Source organism: Scyliorhinus torazame, chromosome 4, assembly GCF_047496885.1.
Source record: "Scyliorhinus torazame isolate Kashiwa2021f chromosome 4, sScyTor2.1, whole genome shotgun sequence".
Taxonomy (NCBI): Eukaryota; Metazoa; Chordata; class Chondrichthyes; order Carcharhiniformes; family Scyliorhinidae; genus Scyliorhinus; species Scyliorhinus torazame.
Window position 1 is genome coordinate 211,627,208 of NC_092710.1, and position 22,048 is coordinate 211,649,255.

Here is a 22,048-nt window from a genome sequence, read left to right on the forward strand (position 1 = left end):
ATGGTGGAGGGTGTTGGTGACAGCAGTGGCGTTGTGTCGTGCTCTTCGTCCCACTCTGACTCCATGGCACTTTGGGGTGGGGGTTCGTCTCCACCCATCCACTCTGAGTCACTGTCCGGTATTTCGTCTTCCCGGGTAGTGCTGTCCCAGGTAGTGCTGTCCCGGGTAGTGCTGTCCCGGGCAGGGGTGTCCTGGGTAGTGGTGTCCCGGGTAGGGGTGTCCTGGGTAGTGGTGTCATGGGTAGTGGTGTCCTGGCTCGGATGTGACGGGGGCCTGTGGCTGCCCCCCTCATCGCTGGGTGGTCGCTCCCGCACGTGACGGGGGTGTCGTCTCCCTGTTGCTCCAGGTCTCTCCGTCTCCCGTGGTCTCCGAGGGGCATCCTGCGGGCGTCGCATGCTGGAGGGTCCGGGTCTCTCCGTCTCCCGTGGTCTCCGAGGGGCATCCTGCGGGCGTCGCATGCTGGAGGGTGCGGGTCTCTCCGTCTCCTGTGGTCTCCGGGGGGCATCCTGCGGGCGGTGTGCATCTGCGGGGATGAGTGCCTGGACGTTTGGTCCTGCGATACACAATGAAGCATGCATGGTTAGACATAAGGCAGTGATCAGGTGATACGGGGGAGTGGGATATAGGGGAGGGGGGATATGGGGACGGGCTGTTGGTGGCTCACTTGCTCGTGGGCCCCCGACCTCTGCATCAGCAACCTCCCGGTCCTCAGGTCCGCCAGCCAGTTCCAGGGCCCTTTCCTCGTGTACGGTCAGTGGCCTCTCATCAGCGGGCCCTCCTCCAGCCCTCACATGCTCCCTATTGTTGTGTGCGCGCTTCTCCTGTGGTGGGGGGGGGGCTGGTGGCAGGGGTAAAAGGCAACAGTGTTAGGCAGGTATATGAATGCACGCCATCGGTTGCGCGTGCATTGCAGAGGTTAAGGTTAGGGCTGGATTCACTTGGGGATATGGGGGATATGGGGGAGGGGGGGATATGGGGGAGGGGGGATATGGGGGAGGGGGGATATGGGGGAGGGGGATATGGGGGAGGGGGGATATGGGGGATATGGGGAGGGGGGATATGGGGGAGGGGGGTATGGTGGAGAGGGGATATGGGGGAGGGGGGATATGGGGGATATGGGGTAGGGGGGGATATGGGGGATATGGGGAGGGGGGATATGGGGGGTGAGGGGGGATATGGGGGAGGGGGGGATATGGGGGATATGGGGGAGGGGGGATATGGGGGAGGGGGATATGGGGGAGGGGGGATTATGGGGGAGGGGGGATATGGGGGATATGGGGGAGGGGGGATATGGGGGAGGGGGGATATGGGGAGGCTCACCCTGCCTGCTCTGACGAGGTCGTTCACTTTCTTGTGGCACTGGGTGCCTGTCCGTGGTGTCAGGGCCACAGCGGTGACGGCCTCTGTCACTTCCCTCCACAGACGCCGGCTGTGGCGTGGGGCAACTCTGCGGCCGTGCCCGGGATACAGAGCGTCCCTCCTCTGCTCCACCGCGTCCAGGAGCGCCTCCACATCGCGTGACTCGAACCTCGGGGCTGAGCGACGGCCAGCCATCCAGTCGGGTGTTGCGGTCGGGTGTTCCGGTCGGGTGGGGGGGAGCTGCGCGGCCTTATGAGCCGTCACGCCGTGCAGCGCGTATGACGCTGCACGGCGTGAACCACTGCGCAAGCGCGGATCCCGTCACGTCGCTGCTAGCCCATTTCGGGCCGGAGACTATCGGCCCATTTTTATGACGTGACGCAAGTGGGATTTGCGCCGTTTTTTGCGCCGATCGGCGGACTTTCCGCCGATAACGGAGAATTTCGCCCCTTGATCCTAACACCATGGGCTCTTATCTTATTTATGAGCCGATTGTATGGCACCTTGTCAAAGGCCTCTGGAAATCCAAATAGATCACTTCCACTTGCTATTCTTTGTCTAATTTCTTCATTACCGTCTCAAAGAATTCTAACATTTGTCAGGCATGACCGCCCCTTGACAAAGCTGTGCTAATTCAGCCCTATTTTACCATGCACTTTCAAGTACTCTGCAATCTCATCCTTAATAATGGACTCTAAAATCTTACCAACGACCAAAGTCAGGCTAACTGGCCTATAATTTCCCATCTTTTGCCTCCCTCCCTTCATAAACATTAGCCATTTCCCAGTCCGCTGGGACCCTCCCTGACTCCAGTGATTCCTGAAAGATCATCACTAATGCCTCCACAATCTCCTCAGCTTTATCCTTCAGAACCCTGGGGTGTAATCTATCCAGTCCGGTGATTTATCCACCTTCAGACCGTTCTGCTTTCCCAGCACCTTATCCTTAGTGATGGCCACTACACTGACCTCGGCCCCCTTGACTCTCTTGAAGTTTTGGTATGCCACTGATGTCTTCTACTGTAATAATAATAATAATAATCTTTATTGTCACAAGTAGACTTACATTAACACCACAATGAAATTACCGTGAAAAGCCCCGAGTCACCACATTCTGGTGCCTGTTCGGGTACACAGAGGTGAATTCAGAATGTTCAATTCACCTAACAGCACGTCTTTCGGGACTTGTGGGAGATAAGCAGAGCACCCGGAGGAAAGCCACACAGACACAGGGAGAACGTGCAGACTGCGCACAAACAGTGACCCAAGCCGGGAATCGAATCTGAGACCCTGGCAATGTGAAGCAACAGTGCTAACCACTGTGCTACCGAACCGCCATGAGGACTGATGCAAAGTATCTATTCAGTTCCTCTGCCATTTCTTTGTTCCCCATTCCTACTTTTCCAACCTCATTTTCCAGTGATACAGTGTCCATTCTTGACTCTTATCTTTTATATGTCGAAAAAACTCTTGCAATCTTCTTTACACTCATGGGGCGGGATTCTCCCGCAACTGGCCGGATGGCTCGACGCCGACGCCAAGAGCGCCGCGAACCAATCCGGCGTCGGGCCGCCCGGAAGTTGCGGAATCCTCCGGACTTCCCAGGGCTAGGCCGCCGCCGGCGGGTTGGCGCCATGTGAACCGCCGCCGTGGGCCGGCGCGAGTTGGCGCATGCACAGAACTGCCGGCATGTTCTGACGTATGCACAGAACCACCGGTGTGTTTCCTGCGCATGCGCAGGGGGTTTCTTCTCTGCCCCGGCCACAGCGGAGCCTTACGGAGGCAAAGAGTGCGCCCACGGCACAGGCCCGCCTGCAGATCGGTGGGCCCCGATCGCGGACCAGGCCACCGTGGGCCCCCCCCCTCCCCCCGGGGCCGGATGCTCCCACGCCCCCCCCGAGGACTATGGTAGCCGCCCTCCAAGCCAGGTCCCGCCGGGATGGATCATGTCCATTTCACGCTGGCGGGGCTGGCCGAAAAAGGGTAGCCGCTCGGCCCATCGGGGACCGGAGAATTGCCGGGGGGGCCGCTGCCAATGGCCCCTGACGGCACGACGTGATCCCCGCCCCCACCCGAAAACAGGCGCTGGAGAATTCGGCAGCTGGTGTCGGAGAGGCGGGGCAGGATTCACACCGCACCCCGCCGATTCTGCGACTTATGGGTGTGATTTAACTAAAAATAAAAGTCTATTCTGGTGAGGAATCGAGCGGTCATTCCCAATGCTCTAACGGCATTCTGTTTTCTTCCCCCCCCCCCCTTTTAAATGGCACCCCGTTCTCTCGACCCCCTCTCCTGATGCAGCCCCTGTTGGGAGGTCCTCGAGCCCCCCTGCACCCTCCACATACAAGCAGGGCACCCCGAGCCCGATCCCTTCCGTGGGCATAATGCTAGCTTGGCAGTGCCACCCAGACACCCTTAGCATCTAGGTGGCACTCCCAGGGTGCCAGACTGGCAGTGCCAAAGTGCCTGGTAGACAGTGCCAAGGTGCTTGTTAGACACCAGCAGTGCCAGAGTGCCAGCCTGGCCAGACGCCGGTCACCCAAGGGCTCCGATCACCTGAAGAATCTTACAGGTGCCATTCTGCCTGATCCACATTTGTGGGGATCAGTGCTGAACAGTGCCTGGCTGGGGCCTCCTCGGCGAGGTCGATCGATGCCGGGTGGCCATTCAATCTGGCGACGGCATAGCTAAGTGAGCTTTTTAGCTCTTTTAGCTGTACGAACCTGGGTCTGTTCTGGGTGTGTTTCAGATCGCTAAATCTCGCGAGACCTTATTAGGTCTCGCAAAGCTTAACGACCAACGGGAATCTTGGGAGAGGCCTCTCCCGGGATCTACCGCTGTTGCCATTCCAATTATGGTGGAACATGACTGGTAAATTGCCCCATATTTCATCTTCTCCCCTATTGCTTTTTTAGTTGTCTTCTGTTTGCTTTTAAAGGCTTCCCAGTCCTCTAGATTCCCATTAATCCTGGCCACATCGTACGCTTTTTCTTTTGTTTTTATGCTGTCCCTGACTTCTCTTGATAGCTATGGTTGCTTTGTCCGCCCCTTAGCATGTTTCCTCCTCCTTGGGATGAAATTTTGTTGAGTCTCCTGAATAATCCCCCAAAGCTCCTGCCATTCCTGTTCCACTGTCTTTCTGCTAGGCTCCTTTTCCAATCTGGCCAGTTCCACCTCTGTCTTTTGAGTTACCTTTATTTAATTGTAATACCGTTACATCTGATTGCAGCTTCTCCCTCTCAAACTGCAGGGTAAATTCTATCATATTGTGGTCACTGTCCCTGATGGTACATTCCCTAATCAAGTCTGTCTCGTTACACATCACCAAATCCAGAATTGCCGGTTCCCTAGTCGGCTCTACCACAAGCTGCTGCAAAAAACCACCTCTTAAACATTCCACAAATTCCTTTTTCTTGGGATACTCTACCAACCTGATTTTCCCAGTCCACCTGCATATTGAAGTCCTTCATGATTACTGTAATATTGCCTTTTCTATCTCCTGATTTATTTTCTGCCCCACATCCTGACTACTGCTAGGTGGCCTATACATAACTCCCATCAGGGTATTTTTTCGTTTGAGGTTCCTCAACTCTACCCACACAGATTCTACACCTTCTGACCCTATATCCCTTCTTGCCCTTGATTTAATTGCATTTCTATTAACAATGCAACCCCACCCCATTTGTCCATCTGCTTGTCCTTTCGCTAGAACATATATTCTTGGATATTTCTATCTCAGCCTAGATTCCCTTGCAGCCACGTCTCTGCGATGCTCACAACATCGTACCCAGCAATTTCAATGTGCGCTACAAGCTCGTTTACCTTGTTTCGTAAACTGCGCGCATTTAAGTACAACACCCTGCGTTGACGACCCCCTTCTCATAGTTGCTGCCTTACCTGCTGTGCATGAAGTTAAATTCCCGCCGCTTTCCATATTCTCTGTTCTATTATTTGTTCTGGAAACTTTACTAACCTCTCCTGAGCTCACTTTCACCCCCACCCCATTTAATCCTCATGGTGCCAATGTCCCATGAATTCAAACCCACTTCTCCCATACTAATCTTTGAGCCACGCATTTAACTCTTTAATCTTATTGACCCTGTGCCAATTAGCTCGTGGCTCAGGTAGTAATTCAGAGATTATTACCTTTTTGGTTCTGATTTTTAATTTAGCCCCGAGCTGCTCATCTTCCTTCAGCAGAACCTCTATCCTTGTTCTACCTATGTCGTTGGTCCCTACGTGGACCACGACAACTGGACTTTTACCCTCCCACTCAAGGTCCTCTGCAGCCCAGATAAGATATCCTGAACCTGAACACCAGGTAGGCAACACAACCTTCGGGCCACAGAGAACAGTGTCAATGCCCCTAACTATACTATCCCGATACGACTACATTTCTTTTCTCTCCCCCCACTTGAATGGCTCCCTGTACCACAGTGCTGTGGTCAGTTTGCTCATCACCCCCACAGTCCCCACTCTCATGCATACAAAAATCTCGAACCTGTTGGACAAAGACACGGGCTGAGGCTCCTGCAACTGTACCTCCTGAATCTCTCTACCTACCTCACTCATAGTCAAACCCTCCTGTCCCTGACCACTGACCGAAATCAAGGTAGTTAATCTAAGCGATGTTACTGCCTCTTGAAACTTAGCATCCAGGTAACTTTCCCCCCTCCCTGATATGTCACAGTATCCGAAGCTCAGGCTCCAGCTCATCAACCCTGAGCCGAAGTTCCTCAAGCAACAACGCTTGCTCTTGGAGCAGGATCTCTGCCCTTAAAGGGAAGAGTCACAACAGCAATTTGCTACCGGATGGGCCCAAAATGCAGCCTGAATCCCATAAACAGCCAAGGCAAGGCAGGGTCCCCTGTCCGCCCCCCCAAAATCCCCACCCCCATCTCCCTAGCTGTCGGGCCCATCATCGGAACCCCCGCCACTTTGTCGAAATTCAACCCAATGTCTACATTATCTTCTCCTTTGTAAAGATAATTGCACAGTGTTTATTAAGAACCACACACTTGTCTTCTGCCTCCACACAAGTTAACCTTTTTGGTCTTTAATAAATCCTATTCTTTCCTTAATTATCCACTTTCTCTTCATGTATTTATAAATCATCTTTTGGTTTTCCTTGAATTTACTTACCAATATTTTCGTTGTTCCTTTCGTAATTTCCTTCTGTATTTTCATTCTGGATGGTGGGTTTGGGGGGGTTGGGGGTGGGGAAAATTTTCTGACTCTCCTCATCAGTGGGATCACCCTGTCTCGTCAACGGGCGAACCCTTCTCACAGGATTCCTGGTGGTGGGGGATAGGTTCAATGGGCAATCCCGTTGGCAGTGGCGGGACCCGAAAATCCCGCCATCCACTGACGGAAGACTGCCTCCCACCAATGAGAAACACTCTGCGGGGGAGGGGCGGAAAATCCCCACATGGACTTTATTCAGACTTTCTGCATCACTGAGCCTTCAAATTCTGTTGATGTTTTCTCTAATTTTGTCCAATGTTATCCTGTACGCTCTTTGACGTTCAGGGGGCTCTCAGTTTGGGAATTCACTCATTTCCTTTGTGTAAAAACATTTGTTCTGAATCCACTTTGAATGCTTTACACTGACACTGATTTACATTCAAGTCCTTTACTCATTATGGTCCACTTTCGTCCAGATGAGTGCAGCTCCAACAATATTCAATAAGTTTGATACCATCCAGAACAAAGTAGCCTGCAGCCTATCCACCACCTTGTTTATGCCCTCCACCATTGGCACACAGTTGCAGCAGCATATACCATTTACAAGAGTTACTACAGTAATTTACTAAGCCCCTTTTTGACAGCACCTTCCAAACCAACAACCTCTACCACCTGGAAGAGCAAGGGCAGGAGATGCAAGGAAACATGACCACTTGCAACTTCCTTTGAACCATATCGCCATTCCTTCACTACCACTGGGTCAAAATCCTGGAACACCCTCCATAACAGCACAGAGGGTGTTCTCACACCAGATGGACTACAGCTGTTCAAGAATGTGGCCCACCGACACCTTATCAAGGACCATTAGAGATGAGCAACATTTTATGAATTAATTTTTAAAAATCACATCTCGGGTTCGAATAATTGGCCTTTTTCCAGTTGAGAACTTGTATTCACATGTCAGCTCCTACCTTTGTGTGAGTGCTGGTTTAGCACAGTGGGCTAAACAGCTGGCTTGTAATGCAGAACAATGCCAGCAGCAGGGGTTCAATTCCCGTACCGGCCTCCCTAAACAGGCGCCGGAATGTGGCGACTTGGGGCTTTTCACAGTAACTTCATTGAACCCTACTTGTGACAATAAGCGATTATTATTATGTCACGTCAGGTGTTAGAACATAGAACATTACAGCGCAGTACAGGCCCTTCGGCCCTCGATGTTGCGCCGACCTGTGAAACCATTCTAAAGCCCATCTCCACTCTTCCCTTATCGTCCATATGTCTATCCAATGACCATTTGAATGCCCTTAGTATTGGCGAGTCCACGACTGTTGCAGGCAGGGCATTCCACGCCCTTACTACTCTCTGAGTAAAGAACCTACCTCTGTCATCTGTCTTATATCTATCTCCCCTCAATTTAAAGCTATGTCCCCTCGTGCTAGACATCACCATCCGAGGAAAAAGGCTCTCACTGTCCACCCTATCCAATCCTCTGATCATCTGTTGTTTGCCTCTCTCCCTGATGTTGGTATTCCTATAGCAACAAACGCTTAGACTGGGCTCTACTTTCAAGGACTTGCTACTTATAACTCTATTGCCATTCTACTTTTCTAACCATGAACGGGTCCGCAAACCTTTACCCCTGGTTCTTATCTCGTCGCTGAAAGACAGAGATGGGCGAAATTCTCCGGAAACGGCGCGATGTCCGCCGACTGGCGCCCAAAACGGTGCAAATCAGTCGGGCATCGCGCCGCCCCAAAGGTGCGGAATCCTCCGCATCTTTGGGGGCTGAGCACCAACCTTAAGGGGCTAGGCCGGCGCCGGACGAATTTCCGCCCCACCAGCTGGCGGAAAAGGCCTTTGGTGCCCCGCCAGCTGGCGCGGAAATGACATCTCCGGGGGGCTCTTTTTCTTCTGCCTTCGCCATGGTTTTCACTATGGCGGAGGCAGAAGAGACCCCCTCCACTGCGCATGCGCGGGGATGCCGTGAGCGTCTGCTGACGCTCCCGCGCATGCATCGCCCGGCGAAGTCCTTTCGGCGCCGGTTGGCGTGCGCCAAAGGCCTTTCCCGCCAGCCGGCGGGGCGGAAATCACTCCGCCGCGGGCCTAGCCCCTCAAGGTGAGGGCTTGGCCCCTAAAGCTGCGGAGAATTCCGCACCATTGGGGCGGCCCGACGCCGGAGTGGTTCCCGCCACTCCATTACGCCGGATTCCCCCGTCCCGCCAGGTAAGGGAGAATCCCGGCCTCTGTCTCTTTCTTTTCCTCCTTTAAGATGCTCCTTTATAACCGATCTCTTTGGCCATCTGCCCTAATATCACTTTTTATACATCTCCGTATCAAATTTTGATTTTACCTCTGCTGTGAAGCATTTTGAGATTTTTTATTATGTTACCGTTGTTATACAAATCCCAGCTGTTTTTGTTGTTAACTTTTCACATGCTGGGAGCTGAAATTGTACATTCTAATAGAAATCGTCTGAAGCATGAAAAAAACTGAAACTGTTGTTCTCGTTTGCTGATTCATAGTTGAACAAAGTCACGTTTACTTGCTTGTCATGTTTCATTGCTGTCTGTGACTTCAAATGGTAGACATGAGAATCTTTTTTTTTTGTTAATTACCCCCACCTTCAAGGAGGACAATGATGATATAAAATGCCAACTACAGTTTGTCAAGGAAGAAGCAATTTTAATGCGTAAGAAAATGGCAAAAATTGATAAAGAGAAAGATAGACTTGAGTGTGAGCTGCAAAAATACAGATCCTTTTATGGGGATCTGGATAGTCCTTTGCCAAAAGGTGAAGCGGGAGGGCCACCTACAACCAGAGAAGCTGAACTAAAGCTCCGCCTCCGACTGGTGGAAGAAGAAGCCAATATCCTAGGGAGAAAGATAGTTGAGCTCGAGGTCGAAAATAGGGGTTTGAAGGCTGAGTTGGATGACATAAGGAGCCACTATGAGAAGGAAGGAGCAGGCGGTGACGATTACATTAGTGTTGGTGCTTCTGCTTTTCGGGATCAAAGTGAAGCTGTGTCAGAACTGAGACAGAACCTGCAGCTCGTTGAGGATGAAGCAGAATTGCTGAGACGAAATCTGGCTGACTTGGAAGACCAAAATAAGCGACTTTCCGCTGAAGTCAACAAGTACAAGTATAAAACGGGAAGTGTGCAGGATACTTCCAGGAATAATGATAATTCCAAAGTTACAGAAGTCCTTCAAGAGGAACTCAAGGCAGCTAGGATGCAGATCAATGAACTCAGTGGCAAAGTCATGCAGCTGCAATACGAAAATCGTGTGCTGATGTCCAATATGCAACGCTACGACCTGGCATCCCATTTAGGCATCCGTGGCAGCCCCAGAGACAGTGATGCTGAAAGTGACGCAGGAAAAAAAGAAAGTGATGATGATTCACGGCCTCCTCACAGGAAAAGAGAAGGACCCATTGGTGGAGAAAGTGACTCTGAAGAAGTTCGCAACATCAGGTGCTTACAGACTCCACCAAGGTCTTTATTTTCTACAGATGGCCGATTGCTTCAAAAAAACCTCAAGGACCGACAACAGATGTCGGACATACGGCTGGAGGCAGAGCGACTGAGCAGAACTATAGATCGATTGATCACAGACACAAGCACAATTATAACTGAAGCAAGAATTTATGTAGCAAACGGTGATCTATTTGGCAGAATGGAGGAAGAGGATGAAAGCAGCAGGATTAGAGAACATGAACTTCTCTACAGAATCAATGCTCAGATGAAAGCATTTAGGAAGGAGCTGCAAACTTTCATAGACAGACTAGAGGTTCCAAAAACAACAGATGAAAAAAATACAGAAGAACCTTTGTCTGTCAGTCAGGTAAGCAAGTTCAATGTTAGTTGTTTAATAAAATGTTAGCAACTTCAATGTATAATTTACATTTTTGAAGCATGCTTTTCATACTCTGTTGGGTACATTGTTAGTTGTAATCTTGTGAGTAACAGCACATTTAGCAAAAGAGGGCAATTCACTGGAGTTTAACGGCATTTAAGAAAACAGGTAAACTAAATTCACAAAAGTGTTCAGCTAGATTCTCAGATAACACATGATGTAACACATAGATGTAGTTAAATGTTATTCTTAAGTTCTAAGAACCCTTGGATAAATTCAGTATTGTGCATTGCAAATGTGACCTGTCCTGACATAAGTTTGTCAACAGTTGCTAGTTTTATGTGTTGAAAGTCATTTACTGTTTTATCTGCAGTAATATAATCATAAAATTATATTGTGACATTTGTATTTTTGTATTTTTTCTGAAAATTCAAATTGCTTCTATTGATATGTGTATGACTGTTATTTAACAGTAATTCTTGCTTTTTGTATTTGCCTGCCCAGATGTTTCAACCTATTATTTTGCTTATTCTCATCCTTGTATTATTTTCATCATTGTCCTACGCTACCATATTTAAATTGGTTTTCCTTTTCACACTTTTCTTTGTTCTGTAGAATCTCCATCCACTTCAGTATACCACCTTTTTAGTTTGTTTATTTATTTTAATATCTCATCAAGAATTCAGCAAATACAAAATAACACACATAGTGTTCAAGACATTACAGAATCACCATATGCAAAGCTTTGTAAAATACTGGAGACTACCAATTTCAACATGGATTGTTACAGGAAGCCATTGGGTAAGTTATTTTCTATTTTTTAAAAATTAGATTAAGTTTGATACTGGATAAGAATATGAGCTGTTACAACATCTTTGCTGCTCTAACTTTACGTCTATTATTACAAATGTAACAAAATCTTACCAGACTAATGAGGATAAATCACGGTGAAAAATGAAATAATATTTATTTCACTGGGGCATCGTAGTAACTGTAACAACACAAATTATCTCCAGCCCAATGGTTTAATTAGTAGCAATCTCATCACTGGGTTAGAAGCAGGGGTGTCATTGCGATAACACTGAATATCTACTTTATTACTTTTGGAAGTAAGACCATGGTCACATTCTTGTTGCAAGTAGTAGGGGGGTAACCACACATTTTTAGAAGGTGAATAGAAATGCTGTAATATGTTTAATTCTCACCAACACCTCATCCTGAAGGAAATCTGCTCTCCTGACCTGGTCTGGCCTATATGTGACTCTAAACTCACATTAATATGGTTGATTTTAATTGCCCTCTGAAATTACATCGTGAATAACATAGTTCAAGGGCAATTAGGGATGGCATATGGCTGGAAAGAATAAATTATGATCATTATATTCTTTGTACAATTGACATTCACACAAAGCCACGTTATTATTCGATACAATGCACAATCCTCATTTCCATCTCTCCATTCCTCTCCTCCATTAAGACCCGCCTTAAAACCTACCTCTTTCATCAAGTTTTAGTCACCCATCGTAATATCCCAGCATCTCCTTCTTTGACTCAGTGTCACTTTGTATCCTGTGAATCATCTTGGGATGTTTTCCTATTTTCCGTAACCTCTTTTGCATTGTTTGCATACTTCTGAGCAGGTGGAGATATCAGAGCATTTCGAATATGCGCAAATACCATGGCCGGGATTCTCCGAAACCTCGGCCAAGTGTTGAGGTGAACGTAAACACCGAGTGGTGTATGTACACCGGTGTCAACAGTCCTCCTGGCCCAGCAATTCTCTGTTTTCTTGGGAGCTAGCACGGTGCCGGAGTGCAGCGCGTAGCACTCCGGCGCTGAAAGGCGGCCCTGCACGGCCGGCGTGGGTTCGTGCATGCGGGCGACGGCCATCTCCGCGCCGGCGCCCGCGTGTGGTTGCCGTCTCCGCACCGGCCTGGGGCAACATGTCGGGGACCTAACAGCTGGCCCGCGCGGAAGAAGGTAGGCCCCTCCAGATTGCAGCCGCCCGCTGATCGGAAGCCCCGATCGCGGGCCTGGACCCCTTGGATGCTCCCCAGGAGTCAGATCCCCCCCCCCAACCAGGATGTCCACAGCGGCTGCGGGTCCAAGCTCCCGCCGGGCGGTACCAGGTTTGAACCACGCCGGTGGGACTCGGCGGAACTCGGCAGGAGTGCCTGTTGCCCGCGGAGAATCGGCGCGGGGGCCTACTTCAGCGGCCCCCGACCGGCGTTGTGGTGACCGCACGGGTGCGATTGGCGCCAATTCTCTGGTCACCGGAGAATCGGCAGCCCGGCGTCGGAGCGGCGTGGAGGTAATTTCCTGCACCCCCGGCGATCCACCGACCTGTCGCGGGCTCGGAGAATCCCGGCCCATATTTACATTGAACTAAGGCAGAATAATGTCACCATACCTTTTTCCTTTATTTTACTTGGGATCAGTCCACAGATATTAAATAATCTGAAAAGGCGTTAGACGTTAGAATACTGAAGAAAGGAATGTGCAATTTTTTGATAGGGGCAGACTTCACGCAGGGGCCAGAACTTTATTCTCCTATGGGTTCTGAAGCCCCCTTTGGCCTTGGGGCACCCTCCTTTTATGGTGTGGTGACATCTGGACCCCTGTCCGACCTTACCCAGAGACCCTAATCTCCTCCCCCCCCCTCCCCCCATATGACTCCCAAGTCCTTCCTTACCCCTTCACCCCCCCTTGACTCCTACCACCTATCTGTCCTCCAGTTCTCTGCACTTGAATCCCAGGCAGCTAGCTGCAGTGCCTCTCCAGCCCACTGTGTCGCTTTTCCTGGATTCACTACAGATCTGCCGCCAATCTGAGCTGGCAGCTCTCCAAGGTGGGACTTCTTCCCGGTGATGGGTGGAAGTCACACCTTCTTCCAATCAATGTGCTTTAGAGCATGAAATTACATGGGGGCTGCTGGAGTTGGCAGGGATGTAGTCCTGAAAATTCTGGCCAGGATGTGCCAGTGAAGATCCTGAAGGTCGTAGCCATTATATTTCTTGGGCCTGCTCTGGAAGCTGACTTCCCTTTCCAGTATATAAGCCGAGAGACAGGGATCACTATAGAACATAGAACATAGAACGATACAGCGCAGTACAGGCCCTTCGGCCCACGATGTTGCACCGAAACAAAAGCCATCTAACCTACACTATGTCATTATCATCCATATGAACAAGAACAAAGAAATGTACAGCACAGGAACAGGCCCTTCGGCCCTCCAAGCCCGTGCCGACCATGCTGCCCGACTAAACTACAATCTTCTACACTTCCTGGGTCCGTATCCCTCTATTCCCATCCTATTCATGTATTTGTCAAGATGCCCCTTAAATGTCACTATCGTCCCTGCTTCCACCACCTCCTCCGGTAGCGAGTTCCAGGCACCCACTACCCTCTGCGTAAAAAACTTGCCTCGTACATCTACTCTAAACCTTGCCCCTCTCACCTTAAATCTATGCCCCCTAGTACTTGACCCCTCTACCCTGGGGATATGCTTATCCAATAAACTTTTAAATGCCCTCAATGTTGGCGAGTTCACTACTGTTGCCGGTAGGGCATTCCACGGCCTCACCACTCTTTGCGTAAAGAACCTACCTCTGACCTCTGTCCTATATCTATTACCCCTCAGTTTAAAGCTATGTCCCCTCGTGCCAGCCATTCCCATCCGCGGGAGAAGGCTCTCACTGTCCACCCTATCTAACCCCCTGATCATTTTGTATGCCTCTATTAGGTCTCCTCTTAACCTTCTTCTCTCCAACGAAAACAACCTCAAGTCCATCAGCCTTTCCTCATAAGATCTTCCCTCCATACCAGGCAACATCCTGGTAAATCTCCTCTGTACCCGCTCCAAAGCCTCCACGTCCTTCCTATAATGCGGTGACCAGAACTGTACGCAATACTCCAAATGCGGCCGTACCAGAGTTTTGTACAGCTGCAACATGACCTCCTGACTCCGGAACTCAATCCCTCTACCAATAAAGGCCAACACTCCATAGGCCTTCTTCACAACCCTACCAACCTGGGTGGCAACTTTCAGGGATCTGTGTACATGGACACCTAGATCCCTCTGCTCATCCACACTTCAAAGAACTTTACCATTAGCCAAATATTCCGCATTCCTGTTATTCCTTCCAAAGTGAATCACCTCACACTTCTCTACATTAAACTCCATTTGCCACCTCTCAGCCCAGCTCTGCAGCTTATCTATGTCCCTCTGTAACCTGCTACATCCTTCCTCACTGTCGACAACACCACCGACTTTAGTGTCGTCTGCAAATTTACTCACCCACCCTTCTGCGCCTTCCTCTAGGTCATTGATAAAAATGACAAACAGCAACGGCCCCAGAAAAGATCCTTGTGGTACGCCACTTGTAACTGAACTCCATTCTGAACATTTCCCATCAACAGCCACCCTCTGTCTTCTTTCAGCTAGCCAATTTCTGATCCACATCTCTAAATCACCCTCAATCGCCAGCCTCCGTATTTTCTGCAATAGCCTACCGTGGGGAACCTTATCAAATGCAAAACTATGGGGCATAACTATGGAGCATGTCAGACCAATGCAGATAATATGAACTTGGAAAATACAAGTTTATGCAAGTCAAGAGAGGTGGAACAAACTTCTGATCTATTTCCCCTGGCAGGTTCAGGTGAAGGGGTTGAGGAAAATCATTCCATGGGATAATTCCATGAGGTCATTGATCTACTGTTAATTTTGGTCTCCCTCCAAATTTGAGCAATGGCCTATTAATGAAGCCTTAAATGATTTAGATAATGGCTTCCACTTCACAAATACAGCTACTGGTTATGAAAAGATTGCCATTACTCTTCTGCGGCCCAAAGGGCTTCTTCATATGCTGGTACCAAAAGCACACAAAGCTACTAGAGCAGCCATCTTTTAATGGAGATTGCAAGCTTCTGTGCAGTGTTGAAGAACTATTTTAATGCATTGTCTTTCATCCGTCTTAAGATCAAAGCCTAGAAACTGCTGTGAATAATATTAATGATTGATTCATAGATTCATGTAACATTGTTGTCCACCATTTTAACAGAACTTTTCACCCATTTTAAAAAATACGTTAACACATGCACTAAAACAGCAGATGGAGCTGTGGCACATTAAGGGCACATTCATTAATATCATCAACAAATTCTAGACTCACAAAATACAGTGAAACATTATGGGCCTGATTCTCTCAAAAAATTTCAATGGTAATTTGTGGCGGGTTTTTCAGGGAGTTAGTTCCCCGCTGCTATTCAATGACACTTAGTCACTTTTTTGGGCCCTGGGAAGTTTCTCACTGGTTTAGCCCACACTTAGAACTTTTTTTTAGCACTGGGAGATGAACTCCGAGATCGGGCCGCCATTTGGAAAGGGGATCCTGATCTCTAAGTGAACTTGTGGGTCCCCCACACCACACACCCATGGGCAATATCACCCCCCATACATATGGACACGACTCCACACCCCCCCAAGTGAGGACACCCCGCTATGGGATCCCTGGGATGCCCCCTCTTCAGACTCCCCCTCCACCTCCCCCCAAGCCCCCTTACAGCACCCCCTTCTAGGAACCCCATCCATCACCCACCCAACCTCCTGGAGGCCCCTACTTACCTGCCCTGCACTCCCCAATCCTGCAAACTGTCGTGTTGGGTGCTCTGCTACATAGACGAACCAACACGGTTGTGGATGGTACAACTCAGTTTTATTACTGACAATAATAATATCTGTAAACTGGTTACTGTGGTTCGTTCATTACCCTCTAACCTGTGGACCCAGCCCTAACACTATCTTGGAGAAGCACTCAGCACATGGTGAATGTCTGAGTCGCTTGCTGTGAGCTCTGTGCCATGAACTGTCTCCTGCTGGAATGAGCGGGAAATGTCGTGTTCCCCGTTTTATAGTATGTATGCTCTTGCCTGTGATTGGCTGTGATGTTGTGTGTGTATTGATTTGTCCGTTGATCTGTCCATCAGTGTGTATGTATGTTTGCACCATGATGTTTATTTGAATGTCATGACATCCCCCCTTTTACCAAGAATATGTGCCTATGTGGTAATAAATATAGATGTGTACTGAGTGCAGCTGAATGTGTGTGTGCAATATCTACAACATGTACATGAGGCTAAACTATATACATAGGAAGGTGTCAGGTGCAACATAGCAACGAGGTTGTACCATAAACAAAACACGTGTAAACATTAAGCATCAAAACGAACTCCTGTAACGACAAAAAGAGAAACATATTAACATTGTGGCATAATACGTCAGTGAGTTCAATGTTCAAACAGGCTCATAAGTCCAGCCTAGTAGGTGGGCGATGAATTTGGGTTGACCGCCTCAAGGGTAGGTCAGGATCCACCGGCTGAGGAATGGGCCTGGCCACAGGCGACAGAGGAATGGGCATGGTGGCAGGAAGCTCCACGAAGTCGACATCAGGAACAACAGGAGGGAGTGGCACTGGTGTATGATCACGCAGTGAGCGCGGAAGCAGGCGAAGAGCCCGGCGATTGCACCGGCGAATGGAGCCATCAGGCATGCGAACCAGGAACGAGCGGGGAGCCACGCGTCGGAGAACTTCAGCAGTTGCCGACCAGCCACCCGCTGGTAGGTGGATGCAGACGTTGTCTCCAGGCGCCAGGGCAGGAAGATCAATTGCCCGAGTGTCATGTGCCACCTTCTGCTGAGCACGCTGCTGTTGCATCCTTTGCAGTACTGGAGCATAGTTGGGTGTAGGGACCAGAATGGATGGCACAGTGGTCCTGAGGGCGCGATCATCCACAGCTGGGCTGGTGAGAGGCCAGTGGCTAGTGGGGCCGAGCGATAGGCCAGCAAGGCTAAGCAGAAATCCGATCCGGCATCAGCAGCCTTGCAGAGGAGCCGCTTGACGATGTGAATGCCCTTTTCCGCCTTGCCATTTGACTGGGGATGCAGAGGGCTGGATGTCACGTGTGTGAAGCTATACGAAGCAGCAAAAGAAGACCATTCTTGGCTTGCAAAACAGGGCCCATTGTCCGACATGACAGTAAGCGGAATGCCATGGCGAGCGAAGGTGTCTTTGCATGCCCTTATGACAGCGGACGATGTCAAATCGTGCAGGCGTATGACCTCTGGATAATTCGAAAAGTAATCTATGATGATGACGTAGTCCCTGCCAAGCGCATGAAAAAGATCCACACCCACCTTCGCCCAGGGGGACGTCACCAACTCATGGGGCTGAAGCGTCTCAGGGGGTTGCGCCGGCTGAAACCTTTGGCAGGTGGGGCAGTTGAGCACCGTGTTGGCAATGTCATCGCTGATGCCCGGCCAGTATACAGCTTCCCGGGCCCTCCGTCTGCAATTCTCAACCCCCAGATGGCCTTCGTGTAATTGTTCGAGGACCAACCTGTGCATGCTGTGTGGAATCACAATCCGGTCAAGCTTTAGGAGGACACCATCAATGATGGCCAAGTCGTCCCGGACATTGTAGAATTGTGGGCACTGTCCTTTGAGCCACCCTCCCGTCATGTGGCACATCACACGTTGTAGAAGGGGGTCAGCTGCAGTCTTCTGGCGAATACGGGCCAGACTTGAATCATCAGCTGGCAGGTTTGCCGATGTGAAGGCCACCTGCGCTTCGACCTGACAGACAAACCCCTCCGAGTCGGGCGGTGTGCTCACTGTTCTGGATAGGGCATCCGCAATGATGAGGTCCTTTCCCGGGGTGTAGACCAGTTGGAAGTCGTACCTCCGGAGCTTGAGTAGGATGCGCTGGAGGCGAGGGGTCATCTCGTTCAGGTCCTTATGTATGATGCTGACCAGGGGTCAATGGTCGGTTTCCACGGTGAACTGGGGGAGACCATACATGTAGTCATGGAACTTGTCTATGCCGGTTAACAAACCCAGGCACTCCTTCTCGATCTGCTCATAGCGCTGTTCTGTGGGGGTCATGGCCCGCGAGGCATAGGCGACCGGGGCCCATGATGCAGTGTCGTCCCGTTGCAGGAGTACCGCCCCAATGCCGGACTGGCTGGCATCCGTCGAGATCTTCGTATCACGAGAGGTGTCGAAGAACGGCAATACCGGGGCTGTGGTGAGCTTAATTCTGAGTTCCTCCCATTCCTTCAGGTGTGCGGGCAGCCACTGGAATTCCGTGGACTTCTTTACTAGGTGGCGAAGAGCCGTTGTGTGGGAGGCAAGGCTGGGCATGAACTTCCCCAGGAAGTTGACCATGCCTAGGAAGCGTAGCACTGCTTTCTTGTCTGCCGGCTGCGGCATGGCTGTAATGGTGCTCACCTTGTCTGCATCCGGACGCACTCCTGACCGGGATATGTGGCCCCCCAGAAACTTTAGCTCAGTTTGGCCGAAAGAACACTTGGCTCGGTTGAGGCACAGGCCGTGTTCCCGTATCCGCGCAAAGACACACTGGAGACGACTGATGTGTTCCTGTGGTGTGGTGGACCAGATGATGACGTTGTCAACATAGATGCGCACACCTTCGATGCCCTCCATCATCTGTTCCATGATCCTGTGAAATACCTCGGATGCCGAGATGATGCCAAACGGCATCCTGTTATAGCAGAACCTGCCGAAAGGAGTGTTGAAGGTGCACAGCTTCCTGCTGGACTGATCCAGTTGGATCTGCCAAAAACCCTTCGAGGCATCAAGCTTTGTGAAGATTTTAGCCTGGGCCATTTCGCTCATGATCTCTTCCCGTTTGGGTATGGGGTAGTGTCCCCTCATGATGTTGTTGTTCAGGTCTTTCGGGTCGATGCAGATCCGGAGTTCGCCAGAGGGCTACTTAACACACACCATGGATCTGACCCATGGCATGGGCTCCGTGACCCAGGATAGCACCCCTTGGTCCTGGAGATCCTGCAGCTGCTGCTTGAGGCGGTCTTTGAGTGGTGCTGGGACCCTGCGAGCTGCGTGAATGATCGGGGTGGCGTCCGGTTTGAGCCGTACTCTGTAGGTATAGGGCAGTGTGCCCATGCCCTCGAATGCCTCCTGGTTGTGGGTGAGGAGCGAGTGGAGCTGTGCCCTAAATTCCACATCTGGGAAGTCTGATGTGCCTTCTGGAGACAGAGCGTGTACCCGCTGAACGAGGTGGAGAACCTTGCATGCCTGTGCGCCTAGCAGGGAGTCCTTCGATGATCCAACTATCTAGAAGGAGAGTGTGGCCGTGTATGTATTGTGTGTCACCTGGAGCTGGCAGGATCCCATGGCCGGGATAACGTTTCCGTTGTCGTCGACCATCTTACAACGGGATTGCCGAATTGGTGGTCTGACCTTCAAGGCGTAGAAGGCTGACCATGCTATTAGATTGGCGGAGGCACCAGTGTCCAAATGGAATGTTATTGGTGATCGGTTGACCGATAGGGTGGCACACCATTCATCACCCGGATTGACACTGTTCACTGGCATCGGCTGGTGGGTCCTGGTTGGAGACATCCGGTTCCTGTCAATGACCGTAACAGGGAAGGCTTCCCGGTCGTCTGTATCACCGGTTTGTATGTCGTCCAGGTATGACTCGGAGTATGGAGGCTGAATAGTCCGCACGTCCCTGCGAGGTTGTCGGAATTGGGGAGCGTTGGCAGGTTGAGCTGCTCGACAGCAGGCAGCGTAGTGGCCCATCTTACCACAGTGGAGGCATTGTCAGTTCTTTGCCGGACATTGCCGCTTTAAATGTGCGGATCCACAGTTGCCGCACGTCGTGACGTCATGGCGTTCGTTGCTACTATCGCGCATGCGCAGTTCGGTCCTGCGTAGAGCGCGCCTGCGCGTCACGTCCCTCTGCGTCGACGTCTCTTTTGGCGCGTACAAGCGCGGGAGGCTGCGGAAAGCGCGCAAAATGGCCACCCTCGTACGGGCCGTAGGACCCCTGCCTTGCCGATTCGGCCGCTTGGAATTGGGAGTAGCGACTGGTCACGTTTTCATGGAGGACACAAGCTTCGATGGCGGGGGCTAGTGTGAGGCTTTTAATTTTGAGGAGCTGCTGGCGTAGGGTGCCCGAGGTGACCCCAAAAACAATCTGGTCCAGAATCATGGAATCGGAGGTGGTGTCGTAACCGCAGGACTGCGCGAGGATACGGAGGTGTGTCAGGAAAGATTGAAAGGGCTCATCCTTACCCTGCAGGCGCTGCTGGAAGAGGTACCTCTCGAAACTCTCATTTACCTCAACGCTGAAGTGTTGCTCGAGTTTGAGAGGGACCCTCTTGTACTTCGTCTTGTCCTCACCTTCCGCGAACACCAGGGAGTTGTAGATGTGGATGGCGTGTTGCCCTGCCATGGAGAGGAGGAGGGCGATTTTCCTGGTGTCCAAAGCATTAACCCTTTCTGTGGCTTCCATGAAGAACTGGAAGCGCTGTTTAAACAGCTTCCCGTTGACGCCGAGGTTTCCAGCGATTTGGAACGGCTGCGGTGGGCTGATGGTGTCCATGGCGCAGGATGGCGGATTCCTTAAGATGCGTAGGTAGGTCTCACAGTTACTGGGTTCCAATTCTGATACTATGTCGTGTTGGGTGCTCTGCTACATAGACGAACCAACACGGTTGCAGATGGTACAACTCAGTTTTATTACTAACAATAATAACATCTGTAAACTGGTTACTATGGTTCGTTCATTACCCTCTAACCTGTGGACCTAGCCCAAACACTATCTTGGCGAAGCACTCAGCACATGGTGAATGTCTGAGTCGCCTGCTGTGAGCTCTGTGCCCTGAGCTGTCTCCTGCTGGAATGAGCGGGAAGTGTCGTGTTCCCCGTTTTATAGTGTGTATGCTCTTGCCTGTGATTGGCTGTGAGGATGTGTGTGTATTGATTGGTCCGTTGATCTGTCCATCAGTGTGTATGTCTGTTTGCACCATGATGTTTATCTGAATATCATGACACAAACAACTCCTCCACCCTCATTTCATGGGCATTGTCCCCCTCGCACCCTGACCCTTGGCAGTGCCACCCTGGCATTCGTGCACCCTTGCACTGCCATTCTGACACCCAGCCAGTGCTTCTGCCAGCTTGGCAGTGCCATCTGGGCACCTTGTCAGTGCCACGGTGGCAGTGCCGAGGTGCCCGCATTCCAGCGGGAAGAGCCAGGGAGCCCTGACCACCCTGGGGTCTCTGGTGGCCCGGGAGAACCCCCCCCGGGTGCCATTCCGCCTGGTCCACATTTGTTTGGACCAGCACTGATCGGTGCCCGGCTGCAGCCTCTCTGGGGAGGCTGGTGAATCGAGGGAGGCCACTGAATCCCGCGCAGGTAGGTCGTAAGTAGGTTGACGACCTACATCCGTGAGCGTCAATCGGTCCCGCCCATTTGGGGTGGGGTTCTGACGCCGACATCTCGGGGGCTCCAGAGAATCCTGGGAGGCAGGGAGGCTGTCAGGCGGCTCGCTGCAATTCTCCGGCAATTCTCCCGCCATTCTCCGGCCACATTCCGCTCAAGCAAGAGCACAACACAGCCGGAGATTCGCACCCTAAGAAACATTTCAAAATAAAAATCAAGAAACAGATGCATTGTTTTGCTGGTAATGAATGAACACTTCAATAGTTTACCATCATAGCCAGTTTTCTGGGGTATATTGTCTCTTATGTAGTAATACACCAGGAATGATAACTTAGGGATTATGTTAATGGACTTGGAACACAGAGCCTGGGCTAATGG

At 50.7% G+C, this 22,048-nt stretch overlaps 1 protein-coding gene across 1 annotated transcript in view; it reads left to right on the plus strand.

Annotated features, from left to right (window-relative positions):
* LOC140410731 (microtubule cross-linking factor 3) overlaps positions 1–11,173 on the plus strand; it is a 71,978-nt gene extending 60,805 nt beyond the window's left edge. The window contains exons 6-7 of the mRNA XM_072499238.1: positions 9,171–10,385; positions 10,902–11,173. Coding sequence (XP_072355339.1) covers positions 9,171–10,385; positions 10,902–11,012 — 1,326 coding nt within the window. The 3' untranslated portion in view covers positions 11,013–11,173. The remainder of the gene's footprint in view (positions 1–9,170; positions 10,386–10,901) is intronic.
* The last annotated feature ends 10,875 nt before the right edge of the window (positions 11,174–22,048 follow it).